The sequence below is a fragment of the Phlebotomus papatasi genome, chromosome 1, assembly GCF_024763615.1.
Source record: "Phlebotomus papatasi isolate M1 chromosome 1, Ppap_2.1, whole genome shotgun sequence".
NCBI lineage: Eukaryota > Metazoa > Arthropoda > Insecta > Diptera > Psychodidae > Phlebotomus > Phlebotomus papatasi.
The window spans coordinates 84,146,948-84,161,062 of record NC_077222.1 but is presented as its reverse complement, the minus strand read 5'-3'; the positions used below and the strand labels follow the sequence as shown (position 1 = coordinate 84,161,062).

The 14,115-nt window shown below is 32.3% G+C and overlaps 1 protein-coding gene across 7 annotated transcripts in view; it reads left to right on the top strand.

Annotated features, from left to right (window-relative positions):
• Positions 1-14,115, top strand: part of LOC129810435 (trithorax group protein osa-like) — a 165,220-nt gene that overhangs the window by 82,150 nt on the left and 68,955 nt on the right. For 6 of the 7 annotated variants that reach the window (XM_055860917.1, XM_055860916.1, XM_055860919.1 and 3 more), the window contains exon 6: positions 8,717-8,758. The exons of the other annotated variant lie outside the window; for it this stretch is intronic. In XM_055860917.1, coding sequence (XP_055716892.1) covers positions 8,717-8,758 — 42 coding nt within the window. The remainder of the gene's footprint in view (positions 1-8,716; positions 8,759-14,115) is intronic. 7 annotated transcript variants of the gene reach the window in all.

The following is a 14,115-nucleotide window of genomic DNA, read 5'->3' as shown; positions in this document are numbered from 1 at the left end:
TCCACCTGATTGAGGTTCTTTATAAGCATAATTACAAAGAATTTACTAGGTTGCTCATTGCTTTTATTTTTACAATTTTCTCAACTTCTTTTTGGTACAAGTGGATTCTGATAATACCTGGTTCGGAGGTGTCTTTACAGAATATAGTAAATTGTATTTAAGCTAACTAAGTTCAACTAGTTTGCCTAAGATATTGACTAATTAAAAATTTAATTAACCAACACATTCCCCATGAGTCGATTTTCAAAAATAAATTTAATTTAAAACTTAATTAATAAAAATAAATAAATATAAAACAGATGGGCGTTGTATGAAGACGAATTGAAAGGTAACGGCGTACAAAATATTTGCGTTTAGACAACATGGTTCCGTTCAGTAATAAACCTTTCGAAGAAATAAAGCCACTCCAAAGCTAGACCAAATCAATTCGAAAATCTACCGGAAGCCTAAAGTGCAAGTTCACGTATTCGCCGCTTTAGCGCTGATTATTCTGTCATTTCCAATTTCAGTATTCTTGACACTTCAGTCGTCAATAATGACAACAACACATCGTAAAAGTTTGCTTCAAAAACTAAATATTTGTGTAGTTTTGTGGAATTTCAGGATGGCAGAACGTTTGAATTTCAGTTTTATTAAAATAAATGCCTTTTTGATGAACTTGCTCACTTTTGTGTATGGGCTTTGACAGGCCTGAGGATTAGCAGAGAGACGGCTTAGCGTAAATTATATTAGAAATAATGTTCAAACTACATTTCCATAATTTTTCACTAAGTCGTCTCTCGGCTTAAGTCGTAAGTGTGTCTAGGGCATATAACTCGTCGGTTTTAAACGTTCGAACTTCCAACTGATTTTTAGGTAAGTTCTCTCTAATATACCTTTCAAACGGTACAGAAAAAATTTTAGCAGGAGAAAGCTCTCAAGTTGGGAAGGTTATTACTGAACGAGAAGTAGGATAAGTGTGCCAAAGTTCGGCCAGCTTCTAATTTCGGCCATGGAAATAAAATAATTAAAATTATGTATGTAATCTTCGAATAGTCAATGAATTCATTTTGCTTTCAAATTTTTATTCACTTTAAGATGTAGTAACGCAAAGATCGTTAAATTTTAGATATAATTTGAATTTAAATTGTGTTGTAAAAACTCAGTGTAGAAAAAGAGTCTTACAAAAAATGTGACAGACCACTTGTGTTTCTAGCAGTCTTGTAATTTGTGGCGAAGTGCAAAAGGTTTTCCTTCAGTGTTTTTCCTGAAAATTTGATTAGTTTTCATTAAAGATTGTTTCTGTTTATGTTAATAGTGAATCAATCTTTAAATTTCGGGTAAAATTTCCCAGCTGGATCCTGTATTTCGCGTAAGAAAGTAGATACTTTGTGAGTGTCTCTCCGGTGAGCTAGTGTTGCCTATTCCGGCAACATCTTTTGCTTTCCTAAATTTCTTATTCATTTTGTGTTTTTTTTTTGAATTTCTGAGTTCTACAATGTTCATAGAAAAACCATCGCTTCTATGAAAAAGATGATGTGGAAAAGGCCTTGGAAGAGTTCAGGAAGGGCAAATTGCTACGGGAATCTGCGCGTAAATTTGAGATGCTACTCTTCAGGTCTTCAGGACAAATTACACGGAAGATCTCAGGGCTTGTGGGTCATATAAACGTATTAAACTAAATATTAAACTTGTTCCATTTGACGTTTTGAAATTTTTAATCCGTTGCGTCACAAAAGGTGGTTAGAAAAAGGGTGGCCGGAATTTCACTCAAAGTAGCGGGAATACTACCCAAAGCAATGTCCACATTTTTATTAATTTTTAAATATTTTAGAAAGTGATTTAAAGAAAACAAAGAACGGAACAAGAAATATCAATATGAATTAAAAATATTGCATTTCAAACTTAGGACTTCGGTGCTCATTTGCAACTATCCCGAAATTTGGCACACTTACCCTATTTTTTAAACCGTTTGAAAGTTTTTCTTCTCAAAACCAGCTTTTTGTAAAAAAAAATTGAAAAGAATTTTATCTTTAGTGTAAAAAAAATGGTCTGCGATTTAGGACAAATAACCTATAAAAATTATGTGAGCTGAATATTTCGTTCATTTACGACCAGAGTCAGTAACAAAATAAGAATAAAAATAACAGATTATCCTATGCCTCTCAATGATTTCCTCTATTTTTGAAAAGTAAAAAAAACAGTTTTCGAAAAAGTCTCGAAAAGCACATTTCCCTTTGAGAAAGAAGAAATGATCTTCGGAACAGCTGTAGCGCGATAGACACGTGATAATTGGAAATTTCTCAGGTGCAGAAGTCTAGAAAATTTGTAAAAGAAATGGCAAAAAAAAATTAAGACAAAACAGTAAGATAAAGTGAATTTTCCACACTGGCATTTGCTTTTTTTAACATTCACTTGAGTTTGTGTCGAAAAATAAAGTATACACTGTGCTAAGAAATGAGATTGTGTTTAAACATCATAGCCATAAATATACTATATTGCATAATATTCACTTCACATTAAACTACTTTGAGAGATGAGCGATAAAGATGCCTAAAGATAAACAGAATTCAGTGGTATATAAGAAGTCGAAAAAATATATAAAAACAAACACAATGGGAAATAATGGCACAAGTTCAATGACTCATGGATTTAATCGAATTCCACATTGTGATTTTGAGATTGAATCAACAATAAAATTTATTTCATTGTTGATCTATGGTGAATTCTCAATGGATTTTTACGTTTCACTCCTATATTGTGCCATCTCGATGTTATTTTTTTTCTCCATTATTATTCTTTCTTTCATTGAAGGTGGATTTATTCTTCTTGATTTTCCAATGTTACTCTTCGAAAGACATACAATTCACAATAAATCAATTTCTCATGACTTATTGTGCCCTTGATTATTATCTATTCTATATACGTATTATCTATATCAATATCTCTCAATAGTTTATTCAAAGTGCTGTGTTTGAAAATCAAAGGTGTATTGGTACGAAAACTGAATTAAATAATAACAATCCTTAAATATCCTATTACTGCCTTTGATAAATAATGACGGATAATGCAGTAGAGATAGAGAAGTGTCAAGACAAGAAATTTTATTAAATCAAATATTAATGTCTTTCGGTTAAAATACCATAACCTATCTATTGTTATTTTAAGTACTCAGAAAAAAAAAGTTTGTAGAAAAGGAGTTCAAATTTTGTAATTTCCATATAAAAAGTTACAAATGGAGGTAGAATGTGGTTCCAATACAAAAGTTTGTAAAAAGGTTTGTAGTTTTACAGCCCTATTTGTATTTCGGCATCATTACAAATAGGTTTGTACAGCTACAAACCTTGGAGTTAAAGGTTTGTAGGTCACCTCTTTTACAAATCTTTTGCTCCAGAACAAACTTATTTGTAAAGAGCTGTAGCTATTATAAATTATTTATTATTTTATTATTCAAATTTTTATTTTTAATCTTCCATCATTAAAAAAAACTGGCTATTTCTGTGTTATTTTTTAATCAAAATGTATATGTGAGAAGTGGATTCCAAAAAAAGGTGAACTGGGTTTACAACTGTGAGTACCTTTTTTCTTTCAGAATTTGCCCAATTTTTTCCTAAAACTGTAGGTTTAAATGTTATATAACTTGGATTGGACAATTAGAGAACACAAACGACAAAACAATTCAAAATTTATTTAAAGTAACACTGTACTCTCATGAAATTAAATATTGTAATTTTCAAGGTACGTATTGTAAACGCACAAAATACAACTTCATTTACTTCTCACGTCTCACAGTATGGCCTGGCCGCAACTTCTTTTTTTGTTACGGTGTGCGCGATTGCAAATTTCTTTGAATTTTCTTTAAAAAACAGTGCAAAAATAATTTTTATGAGTGAAAATAATACAATAAGTGATGCTGTGCTTCATGCCAAGTGTGTGGAGTGGAATTCTGAAGCAGTGTACACGCATTTAATCGGTACTGTTTTCCCAAAACATAACCTCACTTTGTAAATATTGTCTTCCTCTAATAATTTCTCATTGATTTTGTTGTTTTCAGTAAGAGGTATTACTGTAATGCTTCTAATTTATTTAACGGATGGAGTCATCGATAAGATCTTGCCAGCTGACGGAGATCGATGACGTTTTAGAAAGGGGTGGCAAGCCCTAGTGCAATCAAATCATGATTAGGGGACCAATTCAATTTCACGTGAAATTTCCACGTCCCAGGTCGCAGATGCGGGTTCGGAAGCAGCAGGTGAGACACGATCTCTTCAACCTTGGAAAATCCTAGCTAGATTGTAGAGAGAGCTCCTTGCTGCGAACATTCTTCTACAACCGGAAAGCTCTTGATTACAAATGGCGTGAAGATCTAATAGATCTCATCTTCCAATTTTTCACTGAAAGGAAATTGTTCCTATCTTGCAAGTCAATGGGACAGTTTAAGTGAGGAAATTCAAGTGATAAGCTTTACTAACAAGTACCACAATACTCGGCGCGTAATTCCAAAGTTTAAGATCCAGAGCCAGCAAGAAGAAGCAGAGTTTGTTGTTAGACAAAATCAAGAGAGGTCAGGCGAAAATTACCCTCCAAATTTAGGAGAGCTGAAAAATAATTTATTCACCTACGATAAAGAAGATTTCTCAAAAACAGTCTTTCAAGCATGGAGTCTAACTTGGTTGATCAAATAACCAAATTGCTGAGGAGATATCGCAGAAACTCAAAGGAATTGGCCACTATACAGACATAAAGGTGGACATCAATTTGATGCAAAATTATGAAGAAAATGACTTTATAGATTGATGTTTTCAGATTGAAAAAGACTTCCACCAGCGTCATGGTCTTACAAATTTTGATCAAAATTAGAAAATTCTAACAGAGAACATCGAAACCTACTTTATAAGTCACCTGAAAGATATATCCCATTTTGTAAATGGTTCTATTTACAATTAAAAGCAATTAAAATTCAAAGTCAGTTAAAGCATGCTTAAAAATCCCTAATTTAATTATATAGTCATATACATATGTAACTAGTCGAAAAAAAAGAATATGTATTACACTTTTGGTAATTATTGTTATAAAAGATGAATATATTTATTTTACTTGAATATCATGTGTTTGTTATCTTGGTAATTTTGATATATACATATATGGAAATCCCATGCCAATAGTCAGCAAAGTCCCATTTTAAATAGTCTGTATTCTTTTCTTATTAACCTTATTAAATAAAATATTTTGGTTAATAAATCTGTCAAAAAAGAAAAGAATGTTTGCTTATTTTAAAAATAAAAGAAAATTAAGAATCCACTTGAGGGGAAATATCACAGGTATATGTATATATAATAACTAAAATTTAAAAAAATTAATTCAGTTTTCAATGCTACTACTTATCGGTTCAAATCCAATAAGAACATTAAAAATGAAATATTTATAGTTACAGCCCTTTACCTCCAAAGTTTGTAGCTGAACAAACTTTTGTTTGTAAAACGAATGAGTTACAAACTTTTAACTCCAAAGTTTGTAGCTCAACAAATTTATTTTGTAATAGTGCCCAATTACAAATTCGGCTGTAAAACTACAAACTATTAACTCCAAAGTTTGTAAGGTTACAAATTTACCTCCAAATCTACAAATCTTTTGACAATTCTTTTTTTCTGAGTATAGTAATATAATATGTGTTTACCGTCGCCAAAAACCTAAAAGGTTGAAAAGCCATTATAGTATAGAGCACATGAATAAGGTAGAAAAATGAGTGTGACAAGAGAAAGAAATACAATTAACTGTTTTTACGAGCAATTTTAATTGAATTCTACCATCCCCTACATCTCATCAGAAGCACTTTTCCATCATTCTCTCACCATTGATTTCCTCGTCTTCATCGTACCGTCAATGGGAAAATTGTGTGATAAATAGGGGATGTAGGATGTTGTGGGTGTATGTGTAGGTATAGGCTTTTGTTGTGCAATTTTATGAGAACTGCGTTGAGAATTTAATTAAAAACGAGTCAATGATTGACATGAAAAAGAACACAATATTGAATAAGTCTTAAAAGCAGTTATAAAGTTATAATAAATCCATGATAATTCTAATTTAAGAATTTGGGAAAAAATGAGATTCCAGTGAATTTCATTACTTAGAAACAGAAAAAATATATTACAATTTTATTTAAACTCTGAATAGAAGAAAAAGAGAAATCTTCAAATTTTTCTCTTGGAACCTTATTGAACTTAAAATGTAAGTTCCTCAGCGTGGTGGCTTAGTTAGCTTAGGTGTGGGGAGAGTAGGACAGAATTAGCCAACAAATGTCCTTTTCATTACGTAGGGGAGACTGGGGCAAAAAGTCACAAATCGAAAAATTCAAAATTCAATATCTTCCAAGGTAAAAAAGATAGCGGCTCAATTTTTTTTTCTATAGATAGCCTCCATAGACCTTCTTCAATATCGTAAGTTTTTTAGAATTCGAACAAGGAATTTAGAGAATAAAAAATATCGAAATTTTTAGCCCTATTTTTAAAATATTTTCTTTGCAGAAGATAATCATTATTACCTACTTATTTTCCAAAATTGATGCACTGGTGAATATTTTCTACATAATTTGGATTTTTTGAATACGAATTCGCTCTCTATTTTAGAATTTCACAAAGGTTCTTTTCTCCAGAAATCCTTTTATTAAAAATGGCCACTCGGGGTAAAAAGTAACAAAAGGTATATAGCAAAAAATAACAAAAAAGCGAAGCAATTTCTATTGTCCACGGCGAAAAGAAACATTATTATCATGTCTCGCAGCTTGTTGTTTGCATTGGTCAAACGATTTGCAGTCTTTTGTGTTTTTTTTTCTAAAATAGCTTGAAAAGCGCTTTTCTCGTTTTCTCACTTTTCTCGCAGAGAAAACGCTGTTTTACAAAGGTATAGGTGAATAAATTTTCTATAAAAATATGTTCTCTGGGTATTTTTTCAAATTTACGGAAGCCTGTAATGAAAGGAATCAAAATATGATAATACCCAATGTCTGGTACTATTTGCCCCAGCATTTTTGAGAATGGTCACAAAATTGCCTTTTAGAAATTGGCTCGATAAACGTATTTCCTTACAAAACAAAGGAAAACTACTTTCACAAAATTGTAGAGCGGAAAATTTCCTATAAAACTGCGCTAATTAGAAATTTTTGAAGCGCTCAAGTAGCTTACAAAAAATAAAATATCTGTTTTGTGACTTTTTGCCCCAGTCTCCCCTATAATTTGTGGAAAAATGTCTGTATCAAATTGATAAGTATTTCAGTAAATAGGAAGGAAGATGTTAACTTCGAATGTTTCCTCAATATTCCTTCTATGGCAAACTGTAACATCTCACTGTTTAATCTGCCCCGATCTTCCCTAAAGTCTTCAGACCAAAGGTTTATATCCATATTGGCTTTTCTTTGTTCTAATTTCTTAAAGAACAAAATTTGTGGGATAATTTTTACTTTAGTATAATAAAGGCAATAGATCTATTAGATTTTTATGAAAGTAACTGCAATTGTTTGTTGTTTGGTAATGTAAAACCTTACGACACGGGCCTCTAATTGGAAGACTACTTAACTTGCAGGATCACAAATTCCGATTTTAACTAAACCAACATAATAAATCAGTTGTAAATAAACTGGTTATTTTTTTTAATACAGTCTTTTGAATTTTATGCTATTTTGGGATAAGTGACATATGAATAAGGTTATAACAATTGTGCACTAGGATAATAATAAAATGCATAATATTTTATACAGAAAATTAGATCGAAAAATGTTTTAGAACAGTGTACGGTTTACGGTTTACGAGTATTTCCTAAGTCCCCAGTGGGAATTCGCAAATATTTACGAACAATATTACAAAGTATTTTTTTCTGTGGAATGATTTTGAACCAATCTAACTTTAGATTACAAGTTCTGAGAAAACCGTTTTAAGATTCAATGTCCCTGTGTACTTATTATTTGAATGTCTATCTTGCAATATGAGGCTAGTTAATTCGCGATTTTTATTACAAACGAAAGTTAAAATTACACAAAAGTGTGACTGAACATTGGTTTGGATTTTAGCTATACTTTCAGTAACTTAACATTATTATTATATGTGCAAGATATAAGCGAATAAAGCCAGGTACTCGGTTAGGTTTTGTTACTTTTGTTATAACGTCAATGGAGCAAGGAGTATGAAATAAATGCAGGAGGCACGTGGATTGACTGTGACTCACGTGTTTTACATACCTAGAAATTGTTTTGTGGTAGAAAAAAAAAGGAGAAAATTGTGTGTGACTGAATGTGACATCGAGAGCGACGGCAAAAGTGTATAGAAGAAAAACATGCGGGAAAAGTGTAGGTAATGGAATGGAAAGGGATGAGCTTTCAATGCTTTTGTGGATGAATAGTAGAGAGTGTGGGTGGAAGAGAGTGAGACAGACGGGAGTGAATGCTGGGAATGGGAAAGTGGGTGGCATAATGGTTTGGGGTGCGGCTCTTTCAGGGTTTTCGGTCGTTTTCAGGGAGAAATGCGCGACGACCCGAAGAGAGGGTGGTTGTTGGGTGGTATGAAAGCCAAGGTCATCATTTTGAGTCACTGACCTAACCTATTACATAATGCTTTTCATTTGTTTACCATCTTGTATATACATTGCTATTTTACTGCCACATTGTATATAATTTGTTTTGCATTCCATTTCCTTTTTTTTTTAATTCGCCTTGCTTATCTCTATTTCTTCACTAATTCCATTTCAGGTGAGTATCAATCACAACAGTCACTATATGTCACATCACTGGGTGAGTTTTACACTTATATACTTTCTATTACACTGTATAGTGCACGCTTTATCATATTAATTTATATACTCCTATCATAGGGCCTTAGTATCACAAACTATCTTCTAATCTAACTGTATCATTTGAAAATTTAAATTATACAACTGAATATGAAGATAGAATATTCTTAAAATAACTAAAGGGCTAAATTTTCAATTTCACAATATCACGAGTTAAATTTGTTTTATCTTAAACGCAAGAAAATTCTAATACTTGGTCTGTATTATCTGATATGGCATTTTTTTATGAAGATTATTTGTCAGATTATACTTACATGTAAATAATCTATCTAAAAACGACAACATTTTGATTTGAGAAATTTTTTTCCGCCTGTGTGTGTATTTTTTAACATTAAAATTTAAATCCCAATGAAATTTGCATTAATTTCTAATCGTAAGAACACTCCAAGGTTTCATGTTAGAATCTGAGCTACCATAAGCTTATCTGGGTCTATCACTGGTTCGCCTATTACAGAAAGTTTGAATATAGATAGAAGATCAACAAAAGCAAAGAAAGCCAGGGAAAACGGTTTTAATCCTGGATAGTAAACTAAACAGTAGACCTTAAAGACGTTTAGATCACTAGACTGAGTTACTCAAATTCTGGATTGAATCGGAAAGCAGATAAGAATTAGGATCTTGATATAAACAGAATCCAAACACAATGGCTGCATCATAAACTTAAACACCTACACTGAGAGAAATCCGAAAAAGTTAAAATAACATTCCGGAAATGTTAATTTTACCCTGCAGTATTGATCCGAAATCGGTGTAAATATTATGCTTTGTAGGTGTATTAGGGGTTAAAGTTACCCTTTTTCATGTTTTTTTTTATCCTTAAAAGGTGTAAAATTAACATTAAAAAATGTTGATATATTTTTACACCTAAAAAGTGTTAAAGTTATGAGGAAAATAAGTTAATCGAACCCCCATTTTTTTCACAGTTTATAAATAGTTTGCAGCTACATGTATCTTTTTTTGTATTCAAATTGAAATTTTATTTGAGATGAAAGTAAAGAATTTCTTAATATTAAGACTTACTATTATTGTAACTAAGGTTACTCTCATCATACTTACCACTCGCTTATCAACACTTGTAAAATTGTTATACAGTAAACCCCGGGATTATTTATTGACGGTATTATTCAAACACAATTACGTATATTTGGTACGCATATCTGGTAAATTTGGAGAACATTTCTAATGAACAGTTAATATTGAAAATTGACGCCTAAAATCTTTTGCATATTCTGTGACGTTTATGTAATATATTTCAAAAAGTCTTTTGCAAGGATGCAAATTTTCGGGGTACATAAATCCATTCCGCACGGCTTTCTTTCGGTCCCGAAAATATACACTAATCCGGTACCCTCTGTAATTTGAGTAAAGAAGATTTCATTTAAACATACAGAAAGAATAACAAAGATCTATAAGGAGGAAATCAGAAATACATGTCATACGGTATTTTTAAAAAAGTTTGAGTCCGATTTGACTTGGTGGGGTCTCACCCTCAGCCACTGCACTGGTAAAAATAAATGAATCATCAAGGATCATTTGAAAAGTATCACTTTTTATCTAAATAATAAATGAATAAAAACAATGAAAAGTTATCTGTGGTGTTCACTCTGATGAGAGAAATATGTTTTGAGTAATAAGTTTATGATAAAACATTTTCTATTATGATAAATGTAAAGTAAGGTGTGAAATTTGATCCATCCTTTGCAAAAGGATCAAATTTGGATCAATATGATCCTTTTAGTTTTACCAGTGCCTCAAACCACAGAATCTTCACTGAGAAAAAAGAGGGTGCGATTAACTTTTTTTCCTCATAACTTTAACACTTTTTAGGTGTAAAAATATATCAACATTTTTTAATGTTAATTTTACACCTTTTTATGGGTAAAATTAACATGAAAAGGGTGAGTTTAACCCCTAATACACCTATAAAGGGTAGTATTTACACCAATTTTGGATCAATACTGAAGGGTAAAATTAACATTTTCGGAATGTTATTATAACTTTTTCGGATTTATCTCAGTGTATAAACAAGCTTCAGACCTAAGGTTTAGCCTAATGTCTTCAATGTCATATGAACTAATAGATTTTGTAAAATAACCAAAATTGTCTGATACCAGACTTGCCGGTGATTTTACCCTCCGGGGGTTACTTTGTGCAGCACCCGTGCTATTCAAAAGCTTTTCTTTAATTCTTGCACTTTAGGAGGGTCTTCACTGATCGAACATGGTAGATCGAAATTGCGAAGACCATCATTAAATAGTGGAATTACAGAAAACTTTACGAACACCAGGGAGGGGGGCAAAATAACTCTCAGAAGGCAAAGTCAATCAGATCTATTGTATTGAGGGCTTCGAGACAGTTGTGGACTGTCAAGAGTGACATGCTAACTTTTTTCAGTCGATTCTGAAATATTAAAATGATAGCTCAACTTTGTTTTTAACTAATGCACGTAATTTATCAACATTCTCCTAAGAATTTTTCAATCAATGGCACCGACAACAGATATTGTCGGTTGCATCCTTTGTTGTCGTATCTGCATTTGTTTTGTGTCTACATTTGGTGCAAACTACGATACAATCTTGCGTGAAATGCTGACACAAAAAAATTGCAGATACGACAACGATCGATACAACCGATGATATACATACTTTGAACGATATCGATAAATCATCAACCGTGTCAGGACTAGATACCTAATCAAAAAATTTTACTGTATCAAATGTACTATATGGAACTTCTTACATATCTCTTTTAGTCAAATAGTAAATATTTTTAAGTTATACACTGAGAAATGAAGGACTTTTATTGACCTATACTACGGAAAATATAGTATTTCAGTGACCTATTCATAATATTGGTAGTCTGTGACCTATACCCAAAATTCCATTTTATTGGCATGATACAAATCTCATACCCTCATCTCAATATCGTATACTCAGGATTTATCATGAGACATCATCTTGATGCACTCAACTAGATTGGGCTACAGTGGCAGAATCATGTCTCGTTTCATCCACCCAGTTTGATATGGAAAGTTTAGAGCAAAACGTCAATTTGACATTTTAGTAATTAATTATTCGGATCACGACACATTCACTTGCTCTGGTTGTGTGTTGTTGATGCTCAACTATGGTTAGCATTATAAATGTGGCACAGTCAGGGAACATGTTTCCTCACATTCGCCGGGGAAATCATTGTGAGGGAAGTTGAACAGCTGAGAATAATTACTAATTACTAGTTTAGCAAGCTTATAGAGACTACACCATACTATGTGTATGCTTATATTATTTGTGGTATATGCTTAAAGGCTTAAAGGGAAAGAATGAAAAAGACAGAGAGAAGAAAAGGTTAGGAAGAAAAAATCCCTATATGAGAAATATGCTATGTGCACATTCTTCTGACGTTACGATGAATTTTCCCTCCGGTATTATGTATTTGGTGTGATGACCATATAATTTTAAATGAATGAATGAAATTTGTCGTGGCATTCGCGTGCTTCTTCGGACTGTGCACTTTTTCAATTAACAATTTGCAATTAGTAATGTGATATTGAAAGTGAGAAATTAGATGGTTGGTAATAATTGTATTTTTTTTAACGCAACTGTCAAATGTTTTGCTATATAGATATATTGTTATTGATATTAAGTAAGAGGTCATGGCTTAGATAGATGGGAATGAAATGATGTGGAATACCAGAGATGAACAGAAAGTGATTGCGGAAGGGAAGCAAAAAAAAAGAGGCGAGGGAAGGAGTAGAGAAGAAGAGGTAGAAAAAAAGAGACAAAATAGAACAGTTGACGTCATCCAAATTCCATTGAACGATGCGGTTTAGTGGCATACATACGAAATAAACTTGTTCAGCTGTGAAATTGCTAGGGAATCCCTCCATTAATTGTTGGCAGCAGTTATGTGTGATTTATGTGAGAAGAAACAAACATTGGATGGGATTTAAAATATGTATATATATATATATGTATATACAGAGAAGTGTGTATACCTCTAGTCGAGTTGGCGGCATCAAAAATGCATTTTCAAGAGCATTGAAAATGAGAAGAGGATGGGAAGAGAGCACATGATTGAATTTAAATGGACTGACAGTGTTTGGAAGAGTGCATAATGAAAGAGAAGTTGATCCCTTTTTAACAATAGCAAGCACAGAAGAAAGTAAATATCAAATGTTACAGTATCTCACAATATGTCCCTATTTCTGACATTTTTTGCACTATACTTGACAAGTGCTTAAAAGAATTTTTGTGATAATCTATGATTTTGCACATCCATTAAGTGAAATCAATTTGATATATACATATATGTATGTATATGTATATATTGGAGAAGAACGAATGTCAGAATAAAAATAAAGAGTATGATAAAAGTGTCAATTAAAAGTAATTAAACATGTTTTCTTTTATGAATGTCGCACCACTCTCAATAGAGATAGCTTCTGTGCATAACACGCACATGGCAGTTGATTATGTTATAAATCCAAGTATTATGTCCGAACTTAGTGATCTATGAAGTGTAATCAACAATATTTTAAATCTATATTAATCATTTCTACAAAAACTATAAATATTCATTTTTTTAAAATTCTTTTAACATAGAGAAATATTAAAGATGTTCTGATAATATCATCCAACTAAATTGAAAAACGTAATCAATGAAAATTTGCACTAACAGTACCGTGCTAGGATTAAACAAAAATGAAAGAAAAAAAAACTAATTTTTACTTGAAAATAATATTATTCGCTTCGTATATTGCATTTTGTAAATTTGTATCTCTGGTATTTTCATATATACAATCTCTATCTCTCCAACTTTGAGCTCCAATGTTCCACCATTCGATTCAGTTGGTGGTGCTTGGGTACTGTAATATCGCTATCTTTCTTCTATGCTAGCATTGAATAAATGGTGTGGAGACGTGTTTTTGAAATTTGTGACTGAGCTGTATGTGTTTAAGTGTATATGTGTGTATTTGTTGGCCTGAAGTTGAAATGTGGCAAAGCTGTAGCGTGTTTTGCTGGCGAAGTTTCATGGGTAATGTGATGTTGCCACTTGAATCAGCAAATGTCGTAATTTTTATGTAAAAGCATAGTAGATACAGCATTTGCTGTTTTAAATAACAAAGTGCTGGGAGTTCAACACTGTACTGGATTGGGTATGGTAGAGAGAAGCAATGGGAAAGTACAATGCTGAAGTCGGACTTGACTGTAAATTTGCTGTGTCCCGAACACCAGCTATTTACGCCGTTCCCTTGTGCGCTCTGACTGCTCTAGAGCTCTATGCTGCCGCTGCCTCTGC